The following is a 22,353-nucleotide window of genomic DNA, read 5'->3' as shown; positions in this document are numbered from 1 at the left end:
GACTTAAATGTCATTTCTGCGTTTAAAACATAAGTTATCTGTTTTTAGACAGGTTATTGTTTTGTAGTTATTCCCATCATGTGCATAAAAAAGAAAAGAAAACTCTTTGACATTTGTCCAAAACCTGTGGCCAGGGTCAAAAATGTATATGATTCTCATTCAACTCCCATTGGTGCTGAGCTAAAAAAGTTTTCAGAAAATTTATATTTCTTAACAAGCGTTAAATTGTTTTACATTTCATTACTTTTCCATTATTTTTTGTTGAAAAATATATTTTAGGTTCTTAGGAAAAACACCAACGGTAATTTTGTCACTGCAAGCTGAGACCGTTACTTTAGTAATTGTACATATTGTGATTTTGTTCCCCGTATTTTCATTTTGGTTGCTTAGTACAAGGAATTGTCCACCTTCATGTTGCCACATGAGCTCTGGAGGGGATAAAATAAGGTATTTGCACACCCTAGATCAACTTCTGTGTAAATAATCCACTGTTAAAATAAACATGAGTCATGAAAGATGATTTCTTTAGTAGACAGTTTGTATTGTCTTTGATTTGAATTGCGCATGTCATTTACATCAGTGAGTGTCAGACTATTGTTCATAAAGGTCCAATTCATACGGTACATTAATAGTTCCTGATAAAGTTAATGGCCAGCTGACAAATATGAATTTACTCGCAAATGCCAGTTTTTACTCTCCTTACCATGTACTGTTTACTGTTTAAATTGTAAAGTATGACTGACAAAGCGAAATAGGCACACATTCATTGCTTTAGAGAGGCAAAAATACATCAGTATTGCAGAGTAGATTGAATTTTATCATGACGGTTTGGAGCGCCAGAGCAGACTGTGAGTGTGTTTGTGCTGTAAGCATAGCATGCATGCACCCCTCACATAGCATGTATATGCATAATGTACAGTCTTTATGTGTGCAGCTTTTGTGTACGACGCCAATGTGAGTTAGCGGTGGGATAAATGACGTTGCTATAATCTCATTATGTTCAGACTTCTTTCCCACAGACTCAGCAATCTGCAGTAAATTAAAAAACTGTGGCACAAAAATGGTCGATACACTAAGTCAATGCTTTCATTTTCTTTCAGCACAAATCTATTGATTTTAATGAAGTTTAGGTCCCATTAAAAGCTGCGATTCCATTAACCTGTGCCATTCTGTCAGCCCACATACGACAGGAAGTGAAAACTGGATTTTTCGCAACAGTTTGTCTGTATTCATCTATTCACGTTTTTTTTTTTTTAAATGAAGAGAAACATGGGCGCAGTTAAATGGTTTTTAGAGAAAATAACACTAGAAGTGATCCTTTAATTTTTGTTTTAATTATTTTACGCTAATAATGTATAAGAGTTTTATATTGTGAATGTGTAGTTTATCATTGTTGAAAACCTGTATTAACCAATCAGCATCCACAATTTAAACTATTCATTTTAAAATGTATCTGGTTCTCTCTCCTCCTATCTCCATTTCCTACAGTGGATTAGTTTTTTTTTTTAATGGAAACAATGCAATACCTCACATTTTGATGTGTATCAGTTTAATTTCGTGCTGATTTCCTGCCAAATGATGAAAATATCAGTGAAAATATCACAGAGTGGGAGATAGAAGTGATGGTGTGATATCAGAGTGGATGTACAGTGGCTTGGGAGGGGGATAACAAGAGTGATTCATGTTGTAACACATTTTAATTAATTTATCACTTTTCTCCCCTTTAGAACTCTCAGAAGAAGAGAGGTGCCAGACCAAACAACAAACCTGACAAAAAAGCATCGCCTCAGGTAATACAATACTACAATATTAATTATTTTGCTTTTATTGTGATATTATAATTATCTGAAAGAGAACTGGTAAAGTACAGCATTGATAGCAATCTGTATTTTTTAGAACAGGTGCTATCGATTTAAAGCTTTCGTTGTTCTATTATTTCTTAAGACCGCCAAGGTCGTAGACTACATTCTTGATCAAGCTCCTACAAAGTGGTCTTTGTTCAGTGCTATAATGATAACTGAACAGTCATAATGCATTTAACAAAGATCCTGAGTTGTTCTTGCTATAAATGTAGCACTTTATTCCCTTGTTATACCTCTTTTTCACTGCAGTGGTGCAGGGATCGTACTGGGCTTTCTGCAAACTTCTCTCATAATTTCTCCCACCGCAACATAACATGCCTCCAAAAAACATGTCTTTGTAGACAACTTTTTGATCTAAATTCGGATGGATAAATAAAATAAGGTGTTTGGAGTAACTGTGCAACATGACAAATGTGTGTCGCAATTGTTTGGCGAGTCCAATGTTGTGAAGACATTACCCCATCTAAGCCATTGACTTGGCTAAGACTTGGTGGTGGAAACAGGGTATAAATGGACAGCGTATTGTTCAATATTGTAGCAGTTAACAGTTTTTTGATGTCTGTAAATGTTCCTTTCCAGCCTCCAGAGGACAGTTCAGACCTGAAGTGCCAGCTTCACTTCGCCAAAGAGGAGTCAGCTCTCATGTGCAAGAAACTCACCAAGATGGTCAAAGACAACGAGGCCATGAGGGAGGAATTGTCAAAGTTTCGCTCTTTGTACGGAGAGGTTGATGCCTCACTTACTGTCGAAGAGGTCGCTGACTCTCCTCACACCCGAGAGGCCGAGGTCAAAGTACACCTGAAACTTGTGGAAGAGGAGGCGAACCTTCTAAGCCGACGGATCGTAGAGTTGGAGGTGGATAACCGCGGCCTTCGCGCTGAAATGGACGACATGAAGGATTCCCCGGGTGGAGTCGGGGTCATGGGTGGAGTCGGGGGTCACCTGCTGCTTTCCACGTCTGAGAATGTGATGGAGCTACAGCGCCATCTACAGTTTGTGGAAGAAGAGGCGGATCTGCTGCGGCGGTCTCTGATAGAAATGGAAGAGCAGAACAAGCTCTTGATGAACGAGCTCAACCACTACAAATCCGAGCTTCCTCCTGTTAATGAGATAGAGCTGTCGCCGTCCACAACCATCAATTCACCCAAAATCATTCCTGGTGCTTCTGAAGATGAGGGATCTTGTCTAAACGAAGCCACCCATAAAGAACTGCTTGCTGCCAGGCTGCAGATCACAGAGCTGAATGGCAAAGTAAAGAAGCTCCAGTATGAAAACCGCGTGCTTCTGTCCAACCTTCAACGGTGTGACTTGGCCTCGCACCAGGGTTCCGCACGTCCAGCGCTGGAAACCGACGCTGAAGCAGGGGACTCAGCTGAGTGCGTCCCCAGCCAGGTGCACCGCGAAGGCCCGGTGGGCGACGAGCAGAACGGTATTCTGGAGGAAAATAATCCAAAATTTTCAGCAACAAGTCACACTTCTACTGCTCAGGGCCTCAGCATAAAAGACCTTTTCGCTATCCGCGACCAAGCGCAACTCATTACCTCAGCCATTCAGCTTCTAACATCACCCGACCCCTCCAGTGTCACACCAGACGCTGTCTATCGTAAGATTACAACAAATGAGTCTGCGGAAGCGGATCTGCTGGAGAAGAGCCAGACCCAGAGCTCCACGCTGCCCCTGGTGGAGGCCCTGCATGGCAGACTGCAGTGCCTCCAGGCTCAGCTACAGGCCCTCAGTGAGAGGGTGGATGCCCTGGGGCAGCCCTCAGAGAGGGAGCGTGTGGAAGGGATGTCCCTGATGCCCCTGCTGTCTGAGGCGGAAGACCCTGCAGCAAATTACTCATGCCCTGCAGATGCTCAGTTCAACCAGAACACGGCCCAACAGAAGGTACACGCCCAATCTCTCTTGCATCTTTATTCTTTCCTTTTTGCTTGGAGTTTTGTCTTTTTTTATCAGCAATTTTCTTTTTTGCTTTGCTTGATTAGATTGAGTTGTATTTACATTGCCCTTTCCCTTAGAAAGGCTTGTCGACCACTAGAGCTGCACGATTAACCGTTAAAAGATTGCGATCTCGATTCGAACACCCACACAATGTCATTCCAGCTTCACTGAAATTGAACAGTTTATAGTTCAGATTAAACACTGATGTCTACAGAAGCGATACAAATTTAGCATCCCTTTTTGAAAGTAACTTGTGGTGACAAGTGACTGTTAAAAAATGTATGTGTAATTGAATCATTCATTCAAAAGATTTGTTCAAAAACGCTGATTCATCCAGTAATTAAACTGGTGAAGTATTTATGATTGAGTCATTGAATCATTCATTCAAACTGTTCTTATTTTTAATTTGTTTAGTTTTCTGTTCAGAATCGTGATCTCAGTTTGAAGCTAAATAAATTGAGATTCTCAATTTATCCAGAATCGTGCAGCTCTACCGACCACTATAACAATGCATGCTTGTGGTGCATTATAAGGCTTCATAGTGGATAGCATTTAGGCCTCTAATGGAGTTAGATCATCATTATTGTGATAAGAACTGTTGTGTTGTGTAAGTTGTCATTTTGGTTAAAGAATCAGCTTTTTTGGCACTGGCTAAGTATTTATGTCTAGATTCAAATGAGACGCAACAGTATAAGTTTGTTTGTTTACTAGTATAATAATGTATTATTGAATTTGGACGTGGGTGTTTCCAATTAATCTTTGACCAGACTATTTCCAGGAATGTCAACCTGGAGGGCCACTGTCTTGAAGAGTTTAGCTCCAACACTAATTGAACACACCTGAACCAGCTAATGAAGATCTTCAGGATTACTAGAAGCTTCTAGGCCGGCGTTTTGGAGCTGGTTGGTGCTAAACTCTGAGGGACAGTGGCCCTCCATGAGCGGAGTCTGACACATGCGCAATCAAGCAATCATAAGCAATCATAAGAAGATGGCTAATCCATTTATGTTAGCAAAAAGTGCAACATAATGATTTTTGATATTAATAGTTATTTTGGTTTCACTTTATTTTATTGGTCCCTTAAACCCATTCTGTTGACTAAAAGTAATGTTGCAGCAGTTGCACCTACATGTCCACTAACTCTCATTAGATTGTTAGTCGAGTATCACTGCTAGGGTTAGGGTTAGAATAAGTTGACATATACTTTAAAAAATACATTCAACGAAGGTTTAAGCTGCCCTTCGTTGAATGTATTTTTTAAGATCTTGATTGTATTTCTTATAGTCTATTTATTGTGTGTAGTGTGTTGTGTGTAGCTTGCTAGCTGGTTTTCTATGTTTACTTTTATGTTGACTCAACGAGCTCTGCTACAAAAATTCCTATGTACCTGTATAGCTGTACCGGTACAAATGGCAAATAAAACTTTAAACCTAAACCTTACTTTCAAAGTTACTTGTAGTCAGTAGATGGTCTGTTGTTGGAGGACCATCACAATAAAGAGTTTGCAGATATTAAGCAGACAGTCTACTAATACTCTAATGCGAGTTAGCTGACATGTAGTTGCAAAGTTACTTATAGTCAACATAATATTCAAAAGGTACCATCAAAATAAAGTGTTACCGTTATTTCCCATCACATATAATAGCCTAGCCTCTTCATTTACCCACTCTCATGTTTGTTTCAAACCTGTATGACTTTCTTTTGTGGAACATAAAAGAAGATATTATGAAGAATGTTTTTGTCCATACAATGAAAGTCAATGGGGTCCAATATAACACTGTTGTATTGGGCAAAAAAAAAAGATAAATTTATTTTCTTTTTTGTTTACTCATTTGAGTTCTAATCTAACAAGCATTTATTTAGGCTCCATTAGAGGCCCAACTCTTGAGATCCAATCCAGACTCTTCCCTCCCTCCTTCTCTCTCTCTTTTTCCTCACTGCATGGGCACCATGACCTGTGGTCGCTGCTACATTTATTTCTTTGTTTTTCTTCTCCCTCTTTTTGGTTTCCCTCTTCCCCATTTACTGTTTCCTCCTCCTCAAACCAAAGATGATGCTTTCGCTCCTTGTTGTTTTGTTTCTTTTTGCCATTTTGTCTTATACCACAATGACCAAACTGTTTTTCCTATACATACTTTTCATTGTCTTGTGAGTTTTTATTTGCTGGTGATGTTTTATAGGTATCATTGTGCAATTTCTCTCGGTTCATTTCTCACTTGTCTGTTCTGTCCTTGCATCACTGTCTTATATACCCACACTGCACATAACCTTTTTTTTATTCCTTCATCATATTCTTCTTGATCTTGTCTGTCTTCTATCATGCTCGTCTTTTATTGTTGTTTTTTTGTTTTCCTTCATTAACTTGCCCATGCATGCATGCAACAGCCTGACTCTAGAGACCAGCCAGACTGTGAGGTCAAAGTTCACCTGTGCAAGGCAGAGGAGGAGAGCGACAGCCACAAAGACAGCAACAAAGATGAGGAATCTGACTTAAAGGAAACAAACTCTGATCTGGTGAGGCACTAAAACATACACACATTCAAATTCTGCTACTGTCTTACAATTGTACACACAATGGCTCTGTTACAAAACATAAGCTAACACTTTTGGACAAAAACAGAGGCAGCATATTGTGCATCTTTCAAGGATAAAGGCCCGTTCACACTAAGACCGATAACTATATTAGCATCCACACCCGCGGACGATATTGTCCTGTTTACGACAAAGCGCGCTGCAGTTTTGTCGTCTGCCGGTTTAAATGCTCGAATTATTTAAAGCAAGATGGATTCTGATTGGCTGTCAATGTTTTTATCATTCATCAGCTGGAAAAAATCATTCTGGAAGTGATTCCAACAATATCGTTCCTCTGTGCCATTATTGTTATAGTTGTGGTGTGGACTCTGCTATTCTTTTATATTTAGAATGATTTGTAGAACTTTATCTTTATAGTTATTGATATCGTTTTCGTCCTTGTTGTGGACGGGCCTTAAGGCAATTTCAGAAAACAGAGCAACAAGTTCAATGAAATACTACATCCATGAATGGTGCTCTCAGTTTCTCTTTGGATGGTTGGCAAACTTCAAAATCTCAGAAGCTACAATGATGGCTTAAAGTCTGAAATTTTCGTCCGAAGCTTTTCGCACGTTAAAAAATTTATACGAACTCATGTTGTGTCAATCACGTTTACACACTGCCTCCGAAACTTTCGTCCTTCATAAAAAAAAATCGGATTGGGTTCGATTTTCTGCGTTTTTTGTATCCATAGCAAGCATTCTAGAGGTGTTTCTAGAGGCGTTTTGACAATTCAGAGCCACCAAATGACGAATACGAAAAAACGCAAACGAAAATTTCGGACTCCATGTGCTGTGTACTGGTCACTCAAATCTGAGGATCATGGGGAATTGGGAAATTAGGGTTTAAGTGATGACAGCAAAGTCTATTAAATGGGACATTCATAGACTCTAAAGAATGTTTATGTGGTTAAAATATAAAAACACTCTTGCGTCCATAAATGAAACAAGGCTTGTTCACCCATGCAGAGATATAAGCAACTATAGTTCTCGCTGCCAACATGGTTTAGTTTTGCCTTAATCCCACTACGCTCTTACATTACACTATATTTTCCCCTGTAAAGGCCTACTTCATTTTTTTTCTGCCCAATTTGGTGCAGTTTAGATGGCCAGTGACCCTTTTAATTTGTACAAGACTTTATACAGCACAAACTCCTGAGAAATATGCCGTCTTTAAACTGAAGACAGTATAAAGTGTTGACGCGATTATGCCAAGCTTTAAATCATGAAAGCATGCATTATGTGATTTGGCGTCCTGCACGCTGTGCCAAACGCCCTTGCAGCACTTTAGAGAAACCTCCAGCCATCAACAGTTTCCACCCAAACAATTCATCACCCAGCATTTCCATAACGGGCAAATGTGGTTTTCACAAAGAAAAAGAAACAACTGAGATCTTGTGATCAAGCTCTGGTCTCATGTTTCGAATTTTAGGGAGGGCTCGCTCAATGTTGGACTGATGTTGCTAGAGTAAAAATGGTCTAGGGATGCAAAAAGTTTTTTTCCTAAAACTGTTAATTCCGTAAAAAGTCCTGTATATTTAGACTGGTTTCCTCACCTCACCCAGATTGGACGTGATTCTTAGAGGGCTTTACACAAGAAATGATCTTGAGTTGAATGCAAGGTCCTTGATAGAGTTAGGCTAGTATCCGTTTTTTATGTTGTAATTATATTATTATTTAAAAAACAACAACATGATGGCAGCAGCTTCTAGTTTCAAAGGAAAATAATGATTAAGCATGGCGTCAGTTCTGACAGGTCACGTTAGTCAAGCTCGCATCAGCTGACTCTCAGCTGATACACATCTACCTATAGGAGTACGATGCCTATCACTGTATACATATATAAGCTCCTTCAGTATTATCAGCAGCTATCGCGTTTCTCAGGAGCGAATTACCCTCCTCCATCCCCAGCTCCCCCCCTCGTCCAGTCAGTTTGGCCTTCTGATTCCCCCGAATCAGAATAAATTCTCGAATTATGTTGTACTTTAAATTCTTGAATAATGATATCTGCAATACATTCATGTTGGTTCTGTTCTGTTTCTAGTAGGACCATACCGCCAACCCCAACTGTATGCTAATTGTCAATCATATCTGATGATAGTGGTCCTGACACAATTTCTAACCACTTTTCAGCTCTTCAGGGTCCCAATAGGCTCTTCTCCTATTACCACCTCTTGCTTTAATTCATTCATTTATATCACTGTATTTGTCAAGCCCCATTTCTGACGTTTCACTCAGAAATGTCACAATCAAGTTGGCCATAGCTTCCATTACATGACTTTAAGTTTGTTGAGCAGGATACCAATTATGAGATGGCATGAAATCAAAAATCAAAATGCAATAGAGGTTTGCTTTTGTTACATTTAAAATTGGCGTTGCTTTTTACAAGTTAAGGTTTAAGAAAAAAGAAAAGATATTGACTTCATGAATTGTTTAGTATGACTCGGACTCGACTAAGGTGTAATCGAACCCAACACTTGTCCTTGAGTACTGCTTTTAAAAGTTGGTCTATTTTTAACTTGACACAATAGTGACAACAATTTGTTAATTTATATAAAAAAACAGCCAAAGACATCCGTCTGCATACTGTATGTATGTCTGTTGCTGACTTAAATAGTAGTGACGCTTGAAATGGGATGAAAAATATCAAAACAATAAGAAAGAAAAACCAAATCTAGTGGACTAGTTTAGGAACTTCTAATCCATTTTCTTGGAAAAAGACAAATAATACAGACGGTGTTCTCTTCACTCTTGAAGTCAGACAGATTCTAATCTAAATTGATGTAGTTATACAGACTGTTATTATTTTGGCATTGTTCCACTGAAAGTTTTTGACATTTAAAAGGCAGTAAGTTTTGCCAATTCCAGTCTATTTGTATTACAAATACTGTGTAGCTACAGCATTTACCAATTACTTTCAATCCCTCTCTCCTTTTCTCTGTTTTCATGTTGTTGTCCAGGTTGTTGAGCTGCACACTCTGTTGTCTGAGGCAAGAGAGAAGGCTCAGGGAGCGCAGGAAGCGTTGTCACAGGAGAGACATGCGCGCCACAACGACACGCATAAACTCTCTCAGGTGCAAACATGTCAATTCTTCCTCAAACACTGAACCTCCAAATAAAGCAAAACCCTAAAATCCGACTGGTTGTAGACTCATTTAAATGTCTCTTTCTAGCTTCAGGAAGAGCATCAGAAGGCCCTCCTCCTCAGAGACTTCCAGCTACAGAGCCTGAGCCTCCAGACACGTCTGCAGCAGAAGCTGTGGAGTCAGGAGAGAAACCTGCTGGTGCAGGAGTCACAGCAGCTCAAAGAGAGCCTGCTCCTCATCAGCCTCAAGCTGCGCTGGCTCCTCAAACAGTGGAGGCTCGGCAAGAAACTAGACACCGAGAGCAAGGATATCCTAGAGGTGAGAGCTGAGGGGGAATTCACCAAGAATGAATTGTGCCAAAAAGCAGGTTTATTTACACACACTGTTTGCATAGTTTTAGCACTTGATTCACTGAAGGAGTAAAAATGAAAAACGCAATAAGCACGACACAATTCATTCACATTTGGAAAAGGGTTCAACTGGATTGTGGTTGGTTAGTGAATAAGGTGCAGGTTTGCACTCAAAAGTGGTTTTATGGTCCTTTAGCTACACTCAAAAGTTTGGGGTCAATGCGTTTTTTTGTGGAAATAAATACGTTATTTTATTCAGCAAGGATGCGTTTAATTTAACAAGTAAAGACATTAATAATGTTACAAAAGAAATAGATGCTGTTCTTTTGAACTTTCTATTAATAAAAAAATCTTCAAACAAGTTATCCATAAAAAATATTAAGCACTAAGCAGCACAACTGTTTCCAACATTGATAATAATCAGAAATGTTTCTTGAGCATCAAATCAACATATTAGATTGGTTTCTGAAGGATCATGTGACAATATATTAAAATAAAAACAATTATTTTAAATTGTACAAATATTTCACAATATTACTGTTTTACTGCGTTTTTTATCAAATGCAGCCTTGGTGAGCATAATAAAAACTTACTGACTAATAGGAAATCTTACTGACCCCAACATTTTGAATGATAGTGTACTTTGTAAATATTATTGAAGTAAATTCTGATATGTTTTTCCAGGTTAACAGTGTCAAAGATCTCCGTATCCTGCTTGAGGAAGATGGGCTGTCCTCCCACTATGGAGACAACAAGATGTCTGCTGCTGAGGAGCAACCACTCAACCCTGCACCCAAAGAGCACAGCCTGGCAGAGAAAAGCTGCCCACAGGTGGGTGAAAGCAGAGATTGGCGGAACACCTTACTTCTGCAACTTTAGATCTAATGTCCTTATAATCCAGTCTTCACGGCTATGTAAATGTTATTAATTTCCATCTCCTGTTGCCCCCAGCAGCCTAGCGGATTCGGCAGTACTCTGTCGGACCTGAAGGTGGCGCTACAGGATCTGAGCGCTGAGCTGCGCGAGGAGCGTCAGAGTTCACAGGAGTTAACACAGCAGTTTGCCCGTGCCAAAGCATCATGGGAAGTGGAACGGATGGAACTCAAGAGCATTATCACTCAGGTGAGCAGCTGTGTCCGCTCAAGATGGTCCTGATAGATCTGGGACACATTCGTCAGTCAGACAATTGAAACAAAAACTAGCTAAATGTTGGACCTCGGCCTCACTTGATTGAATTTATATACATATTTTCCATAATTCAAAAGCCAAGATTTTACACAGTCCTCATTTAACATAGGAAATGCCTGAAAATACAGTTTGTTCCCTGCCTTTTGGCTTGGAATTTAAAGAGCAATTTGTAATAAAAGCTTATAGTGACGTTTACATCAATATATTCCTGTAGCCAAAAGTACATGGCATGTGTAGATCAATCTGTGGATAGTGGACAGTTGTTGAAAATGTATCTCAGCTGGAGTTTCCCCCTTAAGGATTAAAAACTTGAGTGGGATAATTCAAGTGGGAAAATTCTGTTAAATACACCGTGGCTTGTAACACAATAAAATCTAAAAGAGTCCACAGAGGTGAATCATTTTATAGGTAATTTGCACTGCATGTGTAAAGTAATTACTTTAACATTGATCTCAGTGGGTAATTTTACTCCTGCTCTCAGGGCCATAGTCATTGATTTAACATACACAGAGTACAGTAATTCCTCTTGGGAGATTCATTCTGAACACTGAAGCCAGATACATTTCTCGCGATCAGTTTGCTGTCAAACAGGCTGAAGGATGCTGGATGTGACCTGTAATTGTTTTTATTTTAACTGTTGGTTTAAGACATGCACCAGTAGTCTGGGAAGAGAGCTGTTTGCTGTGTGTCATCAGCAATGTGGCATTTCAATGGGGGGTGAGAGGGAGTGTGTGCTTACAGGCTTGTTGCAGGGCGTGACGGTGAAAGATGAGTTTAATATCTCTGCACTGAGACACATTCATGACTGCAGTCTTCTTAATGGCTTAATTAATGGGCTCGGGGAGGAACGGGATTTAAGACACAGCTTTAGTGGATCAGTCTGATAAACACAGAGGCTAAAGATGAGAAACAAATAAGAAATAAGGTAGGTTTGGTCTTGGGGCGAAACCGTTTTGGAGGGCCTAAATCACTGACTGGAACGGTAATGCTTAGCGCTTCTCTGATGGCACGTTTTGACTGTGTCAATGTCTGACTGTGACAATTTACATGACTGTGTCCCGCAACGTTACATTTACCTCAGGAAAGCCATTCAATGTCCGAGAGTAAAGATGTTTTATGATTGGAAATCACTGGCTTGCTGCTGCGTTTGTGTATTCGTTATACGTTCTGCCTTAAAGTTGATAGTGTGGAATCTTTCAATGTTAAAATTCCCGAAACAACGCAAATATTTAAAGAGCTGGTACACATAATACAGTGGCACATGGATTTTTAGACTACTCAAAAAATAGACATCAGAAAATGCAATAGAAGACACGAGGAGTGTTTGGATCGTCATTGTGTTTGGTGCTGCTAATGGAGCAGAAATTTGACTGCAGATTTAAGTCAAGTGTGTGTACTCTGTAGATGTCTTAAACAGTGCGTAGAGATCCGGGGCATGCAATAAGTTGTGTTTAGATTAGCTAAAATACGCACTCTCCTCCCTTCATTGTTGTAAAGGTTACAGCAGAAAAAATAGAAGTATACACACACACCATTAGATTGCACCTAAAGCAATAGCCCTTTGCTCATCAGAGAACCTAATGACACTAGACCGCCCCCTTCACCATTACCGCTGTGATAGGTCGATATTACAGAGCTCCTTTTCTCCCTGCCACTCCTCCTTTTTATCTGACTGCACTTCCTTTGTGTTTCTAAGACTGTGGTTTAGAGAATAAGCCAAGCGATAAAGGGAGGAATGGAAGAGGTGGGACTTGACACTCTAGTATTAGCTGTGACCTCTGTGGGACTAATAACAACCTGTCAAATAAAATGATTTATCACTGTATTAACAAGAAAGGTTATTGATACCATTAATGCTGTAAGTATAATGCTATGAAGTCTTCTGTTGAGGCTGCACATCGTCACTTATTGATTTATACATTGTCTATTATTAAGATGCTGCACAATTGTTGATTTATCATGCGATTCAAAGGTGAATAAAATAAATAAGCAATAATCAATAGTCTGATAGAAACAAAATAATTTCTGGATAATTTTTCTTTTTCATAATCATTTGGGTTTATGAGAAGGTAGCCTATCTGGAACAAATATATTTCGTCCTCTTTAATAAACCACATCAACCCATTAACCTCTTATTGCCATCAAAAGCAAAACTCATTAGGCATTATTACCATGAGAAGCTAGTCACTGATTGTGTGATGAGTTCCCAGCAGGCTGTGTTTTAATAATCTGACTAGCATACGCTCATGCAGTTTATGAGTTCTAAAGAGATGCGGCTCCAACTGAGAGAGCAGAAGGAATTCAAAATACGATAAATGGGTGCCGGCTTCATAATTACTGTTGTTGGAAACATAATACAAATTATAACCAAATATTATAACAATCTAATGGAATGAGTCACATTTGAAGCTGTTGTAAAACTGCCAATGCAATATATAGGGTTGATACAACTGCTAACTGTAAACATTCTGCAGTTAATACAATATATTACCTGGAGAAATAATTGTCTATTTTAATTATTCCTAATAGTAAATGTAATTTATTGCTTTTTTTCAATTAAGCTTATATAATTGCACTTTGATCTGAATATTTAATGGTATTGGGCAAATAATATCTATCTATAAAATATCACGATGTCTGAATGGCGCTGCTGTTAGCATCAGCAAATGCTTGGGTATGTATTTTTGGGCTGTTTCTATGGTTACTCTTCTGGTTCTGAAACATCAAGTATTATCTTTTTATCTCAGTCCCTCATTTTGTACTTTATCTTTGTCATCAGCTGGATGGAAAGATGGGGAAGGCATCTGTGGCTGGGGGTGAAAAGGATTCTCCAGACCTCAAGGGGGCGCTAAAGAAGGAGCGAGAGGAGCATCAACACTTATTGGCGGACTCTTACGCTGCCGTGATGGACCTCACCAAACAACTGCAGATTAGTGAGAAGAACTGGAGCCGAGAGAGGCTAGAGCTTTTGGAGCACTTCAACCAGGAAAGAAGCCAATGGGAACAACATATACGAGATTCCCAGAGCAAAGGCGCACAGGTCAGATGTCATGTGAAAGGATTTGTTCAATGAAAAATTACATTTCTGTCATGGTTTCTTCTCCTTCACTTCATTCCAAACCCATATGACTTGCTTTTTCCGTGGAATGCAAAAGGAAAATAAATGATGATTGTGCTGGTCACATTCAAGTTTCAGGGTACACGAAAACTCCAAAAAGAGTTGAGTCTTCTGTACATTTTTGAAAATTCTTCAATTAAACCCGAAAGGAGAAATTCTGAAAGCATCAGATTTTTTCGAATTTCTCCTTTTGTGCTCCACAGAAGAAATTTGGGTTTGGAACTACATGATGAGGGAGAGGAAATGATGACAGAATTCTTTTTTTTTTTTTTTGGGTGAACAATAGCTTTTATGGTCAATCTTCAAGTGAATTAAAGGCCTGGGAAGCTTTGTTTTGTATTACCAAAGCTTGTTCCTCTGCTTTCATGTTTTTCTTTCATGTTTTTCTGAGTCCTTTTAATCTTTTTTATATAGGTCTGGGAGAATGTCATTATGACATATTTTGCACATTGTTCATCCCCACACTTCCTTCACTGACTCAGGGCTCCCCTCACATAATGGGAGGATATGACAATATCTCTAAACATTTCCACAGAGCGCCAGCATGCACACTCCCTGTGTGTTGCATCACTTGCAGCTGGAATGGCTGGTTTTGCATATCAGAATCAGAATGAGCTTTTTTTTGTCAAGTATGTTTGCACACAGAAGCAGTTTCCAGTACAGGGGGGCCAGTATATATATATATAGAAAATAGACAAATTTGGTACTGTTAAGAGAGAATGAAGAAAATCTATGTGCCTGTGCACAGCTTGCACTGTCCAATTGGAAAGAAGCCTAAGACAGTGTGGTCAGTATGTCTGTACGTGTGGTCAGTATGTCTGTACTAACCTGACTGTAAGTAAGGCTGGAAAAAGAGATGAGACTATAAAGTCCCCCCCCCCCCCCCCCCTTCTTTCACTCTCTGCCTCTCTGTGGCAATCAAGCTCTGTGCTCTAATTTCTTTGTTTCATATGAGATCTTGAATGAGAAAAGTCTAATAACATGCCTCATTGAGAGAAATTGGGTCATTTAAATAGACTTGATGAACCACACCACTATCATTACCCCCACAGAGGAAACAAGCTGTTTTGAATGACCTCATTTCCTAAAGAGAATTTCGTCTGACTCAGTAATACCACATGAATGAATGGGAGTACTGTGGCGGGGGGATGACCATGGCATGCTGGAAAATTTAACTAAAATAGATAATTTCTTTTTCAGTCTCTTCATGATAAAATGTCTGAGAAGGAAACCTTAACAGATGTAGCCACGAGCAGTTCAGCACTGCAAAGGTAAAATGACTTCCATAAGGTCTAAATTGCATCCCCATTTTAATCAGACGTGATTGTTTTATGATAATCTCAATTCTCTCGTCACAGGACCAAATCGGTTTCTGCCCTCTCTGAATTTAAGAGTCTGCTGGACACCAGTTTGTTCCTTCCTGGTCACATGGTCAGTGGAGTAAAAGAGTGCAATGTTGCACAGCACCAATCTACTGCTCCGGCTTCCATTCTGGCTTGCACTGACTTAAGTGATCTCAACAAAAAGAATTGGAAGTACCTGACCAGCGATTCAGCAATATTGGAAAAGCATGACCAGTTTAAGACATGGGACTGCCCAAGCACCAACTCGAACAGCAGCTTCCCGGGACTGGAGCTGAGCAAGGAATACATCCAGAGAAGCTACACCGCTCCAGATAAGACGGGCATTCGCATCTATTACAGCCCTCCAACAGTGCGGAGAATGGAGAGGAGGCCAGTCAAAGAAAAGGCCCACCAGGATCCCCAGCAAGGACTATCAACTAGGGATGCAGCCATGATAGATCTATCAGGTCAGACTGCTGTGTCTGTACCCTTATCCACCACTTCCTCATCCGCTTATGAGCAGTGGTTGAGCTCACTTTCACAGCAGCATAGAGACCTGCTTGAAGGACGGACAGGAGGTTCTGCACCTTTCCATGGACTGGAGATTTCAGGCAACCTCAGCGATGACATGAAGGAGATGACAAACTGTGTTCGACAGGCCATTCGTTCCAGTTCCCTGGAGAGGAAGTGCAGCAAAGATTCTGGGAGCCAGACAGTTGGTGTTTCTAGTACAGGAACGCAGACAACACAGTTTGTCAGCATTGGCCTACAAACTGATGTCATTTCAACTACTAGAGGCCTTCAAGGGAAAACATGGTCTCCTCGTCCATCCACCTCACTTGCATCGGCACGCTCCCGACAGATCTCTTCATCTTTGGATAAAGTGCACAGTCGCATAGATAGACCCTGTTGCTCACCAAAATATGGCTCACCTAAGCTCAACCGCAGGGTTTCCACCTCCTCCTCCAAACTTGAGACCTCCTCAACATCCTCAAGGGATCGCAGTGTCTGGAATCTGCATAACCGTAGTGGATCTCAGATCGGTTCTGCCTGGGCACGTTCCACCACCACACGTGACAGCCCAGTGCTTAGCGGCCTAAATGATGGCTTGACCAGTCTGTTCAGTGTGGTGGAAAACTCCGGAAGTGTTGAATCATTATGGAAAGCAGATCAGTGCCCAGGGAGACAAGCCGCTGGGAAACCCTCCTGTCCTAGCGTAGGTGTCGGTTTGGGAGAAGCGGGATCTCAGAAGTATGGCACGGTCCAGGAGTTTCTTTCCAATGTTTGCGGCAGGACTGCGCCAGCGGGCACGATGGACGAACCGAAGCCTGAATACCTACCTGGAGCCTTGATTGGCACAGACAATATCACGAAGATCGTCAACAAGAGGTTTATGAAAACACAAAGAGACGAGTTGGTAGCCACCGGAAAGGATGCAATGACCACAAGCTCTAGTACCTTGGAGGTGAGTTTAATCATGAACAACTCATTTTGTTAGACAAACTCCCTCTTCCTCCAAAGCATAAACCTTGAATAAGTAAATATCTTAACTTTTGGATCCTTTTCTGTTATTGCAGGATTCAATTTGTGACTGCAACTCACAAACCGTCACTTCCTGTTTTGCCCGCCACTCCCGCTCCACCACACGACATACCCATGGTCAGTGCAAGCATCGAGTGCAAGAGTCATCCATGGGAACTGAAGAACGATTCGATACCAGTAATGAGTGAGGATGAGGGTCGCCTCTTCTGACACTTCCCAAAAACTATACAAAATAAACAACTATCAACACTCACACCACACAAACTGCCACACAAATCCACTGCCACATACGCCAATACACACATACACACCCTTAAACAAACACACATACTTCATATCTTAAATAAAAAAAACTTCAGGGTTACAAAAATGGGACCTTGGAGAATTCCTGCATCTGGAGAGTTTCCAAACCAGACCTCAGTGTAACCAGCACACTTTAATGCCAAGGATGGGGAGAAAGTAGACCTCCCTTTTAGGTCCACCATTCCACTGTCAAGATTTCACATTGTTAGTCCGTCATTCGTTCCTGTGTAAACCAGTCAGTCCTGACTTTGAATTCCACAATCATTCAGTCAGACCTCTCCTTAAACTCAGCCATTCCTCTGTTCTTTATCCAGCCAACAGGACAGCTTAGCCAGCCATTTCGATCCCCATGGGGAGAACTTGAGTAATCCGAACACGAGTTGACACGAGGTCTTAATGAATTTCATGTAGATATCAAGGAAACATAAAGCATGCAGCTGAACTACACGAACCAAGAACCTCAACATGGCCTTTAGTAAGAGTAAAACTTATCACAACTGCCCAGTGGCCCTTACTCTTGCCCACAAATAGTATAGCTTGGAAGCTGTAAATTTGTCCCATAACCAGCAATTGATGGATTCTACGAGTTCATGTACAACTTACCGTTTTACAATGTCTACAATGGACCACTTTAGTCTTTGATGGTTAAGAAGAAAGTTTCTTCCTGGAAAGAGTTGCCAGCTTAAACCAACATGGTCTTAATTCGGATTTATGTTCATATTCTCTACAGACAATCATCAAACAGCAAAGCTTGTTTCAACCTCTTTATAAACTGGGACCATGTTCCATTTTCAAACCAGCCAAAATATTAAACCTAGCCCTGGATTTCTTTAAAAAAGGACTGGATGATATGATTAATCATATTGCATTATGAATCTGTCCCATTTAAAACTTGATATTCTTATTATGCTATCTGGAGATGTCTACGAAGAGCACGTTGGTAGAGGTAGAGTAGGAGGATAGCAGTTGTTTTGTTTTCTTTGGTACTTTGTACTGTATAAGTGTTTGAACATTAGAGTACTAACATGTAAATCTCCATTCCTTGGCTAGCATGTCCTCATGAATTTTAAAGTGTAATGGTCATTTTTATTATACTTTTCATCATCTCCGCCTGCTACTATGGAAGACTGTTGCTGGGTGTATCTTCTGCAATCCTCTTCTTTATTTTCACTGCCTACCTCACTATCCTCCATCATCATGCTAAAATAAACCTAATGGATCTTAGTTAGGGTAGACGCCAATTTTAATTTGATGTGAATGAAAACAAGACTATGAGGGATATAAGTATAGCCAGTTTCATAGATTTTACTATTGGGTGTGTTTGAAAATTTGATGTCAATCTTAAATCTACTGAACTTTGTTTTGAATATCATTCTAAGTCCTTGCGGTCTTTTGATTCAAAAGGTTTTTGAACTAATGCTGACTAGACTGTTGGGTAGTAGTCTGCATCGATGCTGGCACCCTTCTGAAACCTAAAATGATAAATGGGATATTCTGTACACCAGGGATGGGCAACACCGGTCCTGGAGTACTGCTGTCCTGCAGAGTTTAGCTCCAGCCCTGATATAAAAAACTCACGTGCCTGTAGCCTAAGTAATCCTGAAGACATTGATTGGCTTGTTCAGGTGTGTTTAATTAGGGTTGGAGCTGCAGGGCAAACCAAAATTGCCCATCCCTGCTATACACCCCGTTGTTTCACTTGGGACAGAGCCAGGGTGTACGTCAATCCCTTATCCCTTGTCGTCTACCCTGACTAAAACCCATAATCCTATTTTACGGAACACATTTGAAAGTCTCACAAAATACTAATTATGCAGATATCACATTTATAAACAGACATGTTTAAGACTGAAACATTGAATGCTAATTAATTGGCCATAGAGAGATTTTGAGATTAGTGAGATTTTAGCAGATAATCCCAAAATATAATCCATAATCTGATCATTTGTCCATGAAGCTATGCAGTTACTGAAATACGAGTGTGTGCCTCCCTGTAGCAGCTCCTGCATCCGAGTCAAGTCTGCTTTGTAAGGTTTTTTTCTTTTCTTTTTTCAAATCTCCAGTTGGAGTGGTGCTGCAAAAACTGAAGTTTAGTCCTTTTTGCTGGTGCTTTTCTTAGCTTTGATGACAGAACATTAGAGGAAACATGTTTTGTATGCATTTCTCGAGCCATAAGAATTGTCGATTCAGCTCTCTTTATAAATCGGACGTTTCTCAATTGTTCAGTGTCTGGAAAAAACAAACAAACAAAATCCCAGCCTATTATATCCCAGAAAGTGTCACCTCTTTATCCCACAGCTACCTCTTAACTCAAAACTGTATCTTATATTACATTTAACCCATTCATGTTTTATTTTGAAGGTCACTAGAGTGCCTTTTTAAAATGAAAGCAACAATATATCTGTTCGAAGTATGTTGTTGAGGAACCATCTACTGATGGCAATGAAATAATAGATGTTTTCAGAAGACTGCTGTTAGCTACAGAACCCCCAGAAGGACAAAAATGACTAAGTCTGTATTCATAAAGTTAAATGAAGTGCAACTTCAATCTATTGTGTATATTGTAATTGATTACAGAAGCCAAAATGCAGTTTGAGGATATTTACGAGTGAAATCTGCAAATGTAATCAGTCCGTCCTTTCTTTATAAGCCATTTTAACCTGTTTGAATGTTTCCTGAATGTTCCTGAGTCTGATGTTGTGGCTTTGCTCACTTATACATATCAGACAAACGGTGTACTGTCCCTTCAAGTGTCCCTTAACTGTTTAGTCTTGGTATTCACGCTTCTGAGACTGGTCACATGATCTCTGAGGAAACAGGGGGAATGACTTTAGTTTAGGAGCTTTTCGTTTGAAAAGTCTTACATCAAACCCCACTGATGGTTTGAAGTTTCCCCAAATTTAGCAGAAGAATGTACATGATGCCAATTAGACACTTTTATAGCTATTCTTAAACCATTGACAGAAGTTTAAAAGGTCATGTGGTTAGAGGTTTTAGATTTAAAGGAGTTGTTTTCATGGGAGCAGCTCTCTAATTGGCCTTTCCATTCACAATATTGTTCTCCATCACGTCACACTGTTTTAATGCCTAGCAATATATAGAACACCTTGTCGCTTATCGTTGTCAATATCAATTGCTAAATTATTATAAAGAGAATGTGTGTATATTTTTTTTTTGTTTCCATTTGAAATCTCTTGAATGAAAAAAGATGATGTCGGATGGACAATGAGGAACATTTCTAAACGTTTTAACTTGAAATCAAATATACTGTAAATAAATACACAATTTTTACTCTTTCTATCCTTGTGTAGGAAATTTTGAATGTCTCTGCCAACTTTGAGCTTGAATTCTGTACCTTTCCTCACCTGAATTAAAAACATTTTGTGTAAATAGAAACATGTTGAAAATAAAAGTGCTGAACATTTCTTGTTAGACTTTCTTTTGTTCATTTTTTTACATCTGGGTGGGTGTTGACACATATTTTTTTATACTTGTCATAATTTACAAGTTCACTTTAGCTGATAAATAATGAGCATACTATAACTTTATATGTTATCTGAAATGTGAAATTGAATGTTATGAAGAAAATAATTAGAATTGATTAGTTGTGTTCTACAACAGATTAAATGCACCAAAGAGTATTTTCTGTGATTCACTTTTTTACATATTCAATCTGCACTCATCACGCTATTTCATTTTCGACTCTTTAACCTCAGCACATTCTTTTAACATGGACACATGTGTTAAAGGTGATGCATCATTTGTGGAGGAAATTACTGTTGTCTCTCCCCTTTGGAGCAGAGAGAGTGACGGAGTGGAGTGTTAAATGTAGCTCTAGGTTGTAATGGTCATGTCCAGCTGTGGACTGTGAGTCTCGGTCCAGATTCCTTCTTCCCACACACACACACACACACACACCAACTGACAACGGGACCATGGAAGTCAAACTCAAGATCATTTATTTTTTTGCATGTGTGTTTGGAGTCGGGTTCACTTGAGAAGAACATCTGTGATTTTCTTCAGGGTCGGTTTCCTGTCCGCCAAGATTTGCCTTTTTTGAAAATAATCAAGTTTACATTTGAATGTGAGTGCGGAGAGAGACACAGAGATACAGGATGTGACCAAACAGTTGCATCATTCAAAAAGAGTCAGATTTCCTGTCGCAGTGGGATGACACTGGCATTAACATTCATAGTGTGAATCAGTGCAGGAGCCAGAGAAGAAAAAGGAAAAAGAAACCATAAGGGAAAAGCTGAGGCTCTGAATGTCATATGAGGGTTTTTCCTTTCAAGCTGTGATGCACAGCAATAATACATTCCATTTCATTCTCCACTGAGCATAAACACACACACACACACACACGGCCACTGCTGTCCACACAAATTCGTAAGACAAACAACAATTTTAGAATTAATATCTGCCATTTGCTTGCCCTTCTCAGCAAATTTTATGTTGTTATTTTAAGATGCTATTTACTGAATTTCAGCCATTTTCCATTCACCATTCATCAGACCATTACTGGGTTAGATTGATTCAAAACATGGAATTCTGCTTAAATTATTATAGTTACACTTTACTTCGATGGTCCACTTTAGACATTCTACTAACTATAAGTAACGACATGTCAACTAACTAATAGTATTAGTTAGGTTATGGTTATGTGTTTGGGTTCAGGTTCGTAGAATAAGTTGACATGTAGTTGCAAAATTACTTCTAGTCAGCAGAATGTCTGTTGGAGGAGCATCAAAATAAAGTGTTAGCAGATATTGAGCAGATGGTCTACTAATACTCTGACTGCTAGTTGCTACGTTACTTATAGTTAGTAAAATGTCTAAAGTGGACCATATGTTGTGGCATTTGCTCTATTAAAATAATAGTTTAATAAACAAAATAATTGTTAGACTTTCATTTGTCCTTTTTTTAACATCACGTTGGGGTCTCAGTTGTTGCCACACATACTTTTATTACTATTAAATTATAAAAAAAATATATAGTTTTTTCTGACAAGTTAGGGAGTGACATTGGCCTCAACAAGCTCAATAGTTCCACT

At 39.6% G+C, this 22,353-nt stretch overlaps 1 protein-coding gene across 2 annotated transcripts in view; it reads left to right on the top strand.

Annotated features, from left to right (window-relative positions):
• The window catches only part of mtcl2 (microtubule crosslinking factor 2), a 57,804-nt gene extending 37,076 nt beyond the window's left edge, over positions 1-20,728 (top strand). The window contains exons 4-14 of one of the 2 annotated variants that reach the window (XM_079587654.1): positions 1,728-1,790; positions 2,442-3,749; positions 6,189-6,317; positions 9,334-9,447; positions 9,547-9,777; positions 10,494-10,640; positions 10,764-10,931; positions 13,777-14,037; positions 15,316-15,386; positions 15,474-16,923; positions 17,036-20,728. In XM_079587654.1, coding sequence (XP_079443780.1) covers positions 1,728-1,790; positions 2,442-3,749; positions 6,189-6,317; positions 9,334-9,447; positions 9,547-9,777; positions 10,494-10,640; positions 10,764-10,931; positions 13,777-14,037; positions 15,316-15,386; positions 15,474-16,923; positions 17,036-17,188 — 4,095 coding nt within the window. In that variant the 3' untranslated portion in view covers positions 17,189-20,728. Of the gene's footprint in view, positions 1-1,727; positions 1,791-2,441; positions 3,750-6,188; positions 6,318-9,333; positions 9,448-9,546; positions 9,778-10,493; positions 10,641-10,760; positions 10,932-13,776; positions 14,038-15,315; positions 15,387-15,473; positions 16,924-17,035 lie in introns of both variants that reach the window. The other variant, XM_079587653.1, reaches the window with a different exon arrangement.
• The last annotated feature ends 1,625 nt before the right edge of the window (positions 20,729-22,353 follow it).

The sequence above is a fragment of the Phoxinus phoxinus genome (assembly GCF_949152265.1).
Source record: "Phoxinus phoxinus genome assembly, chromosome: 18".
In the NCBI taxonomy this organism is placed as follows: Eukaryota; Metazoa; Chordata; class Actinopteri; order Cypriniformes; family Leuciscidae; genus Phoxinus; species Phoxinus phoxinus.
Note: the sequence above shows the minus strand (reverse complement) of the source record. Positions and strands in the feature narration are given on the sequence as shown.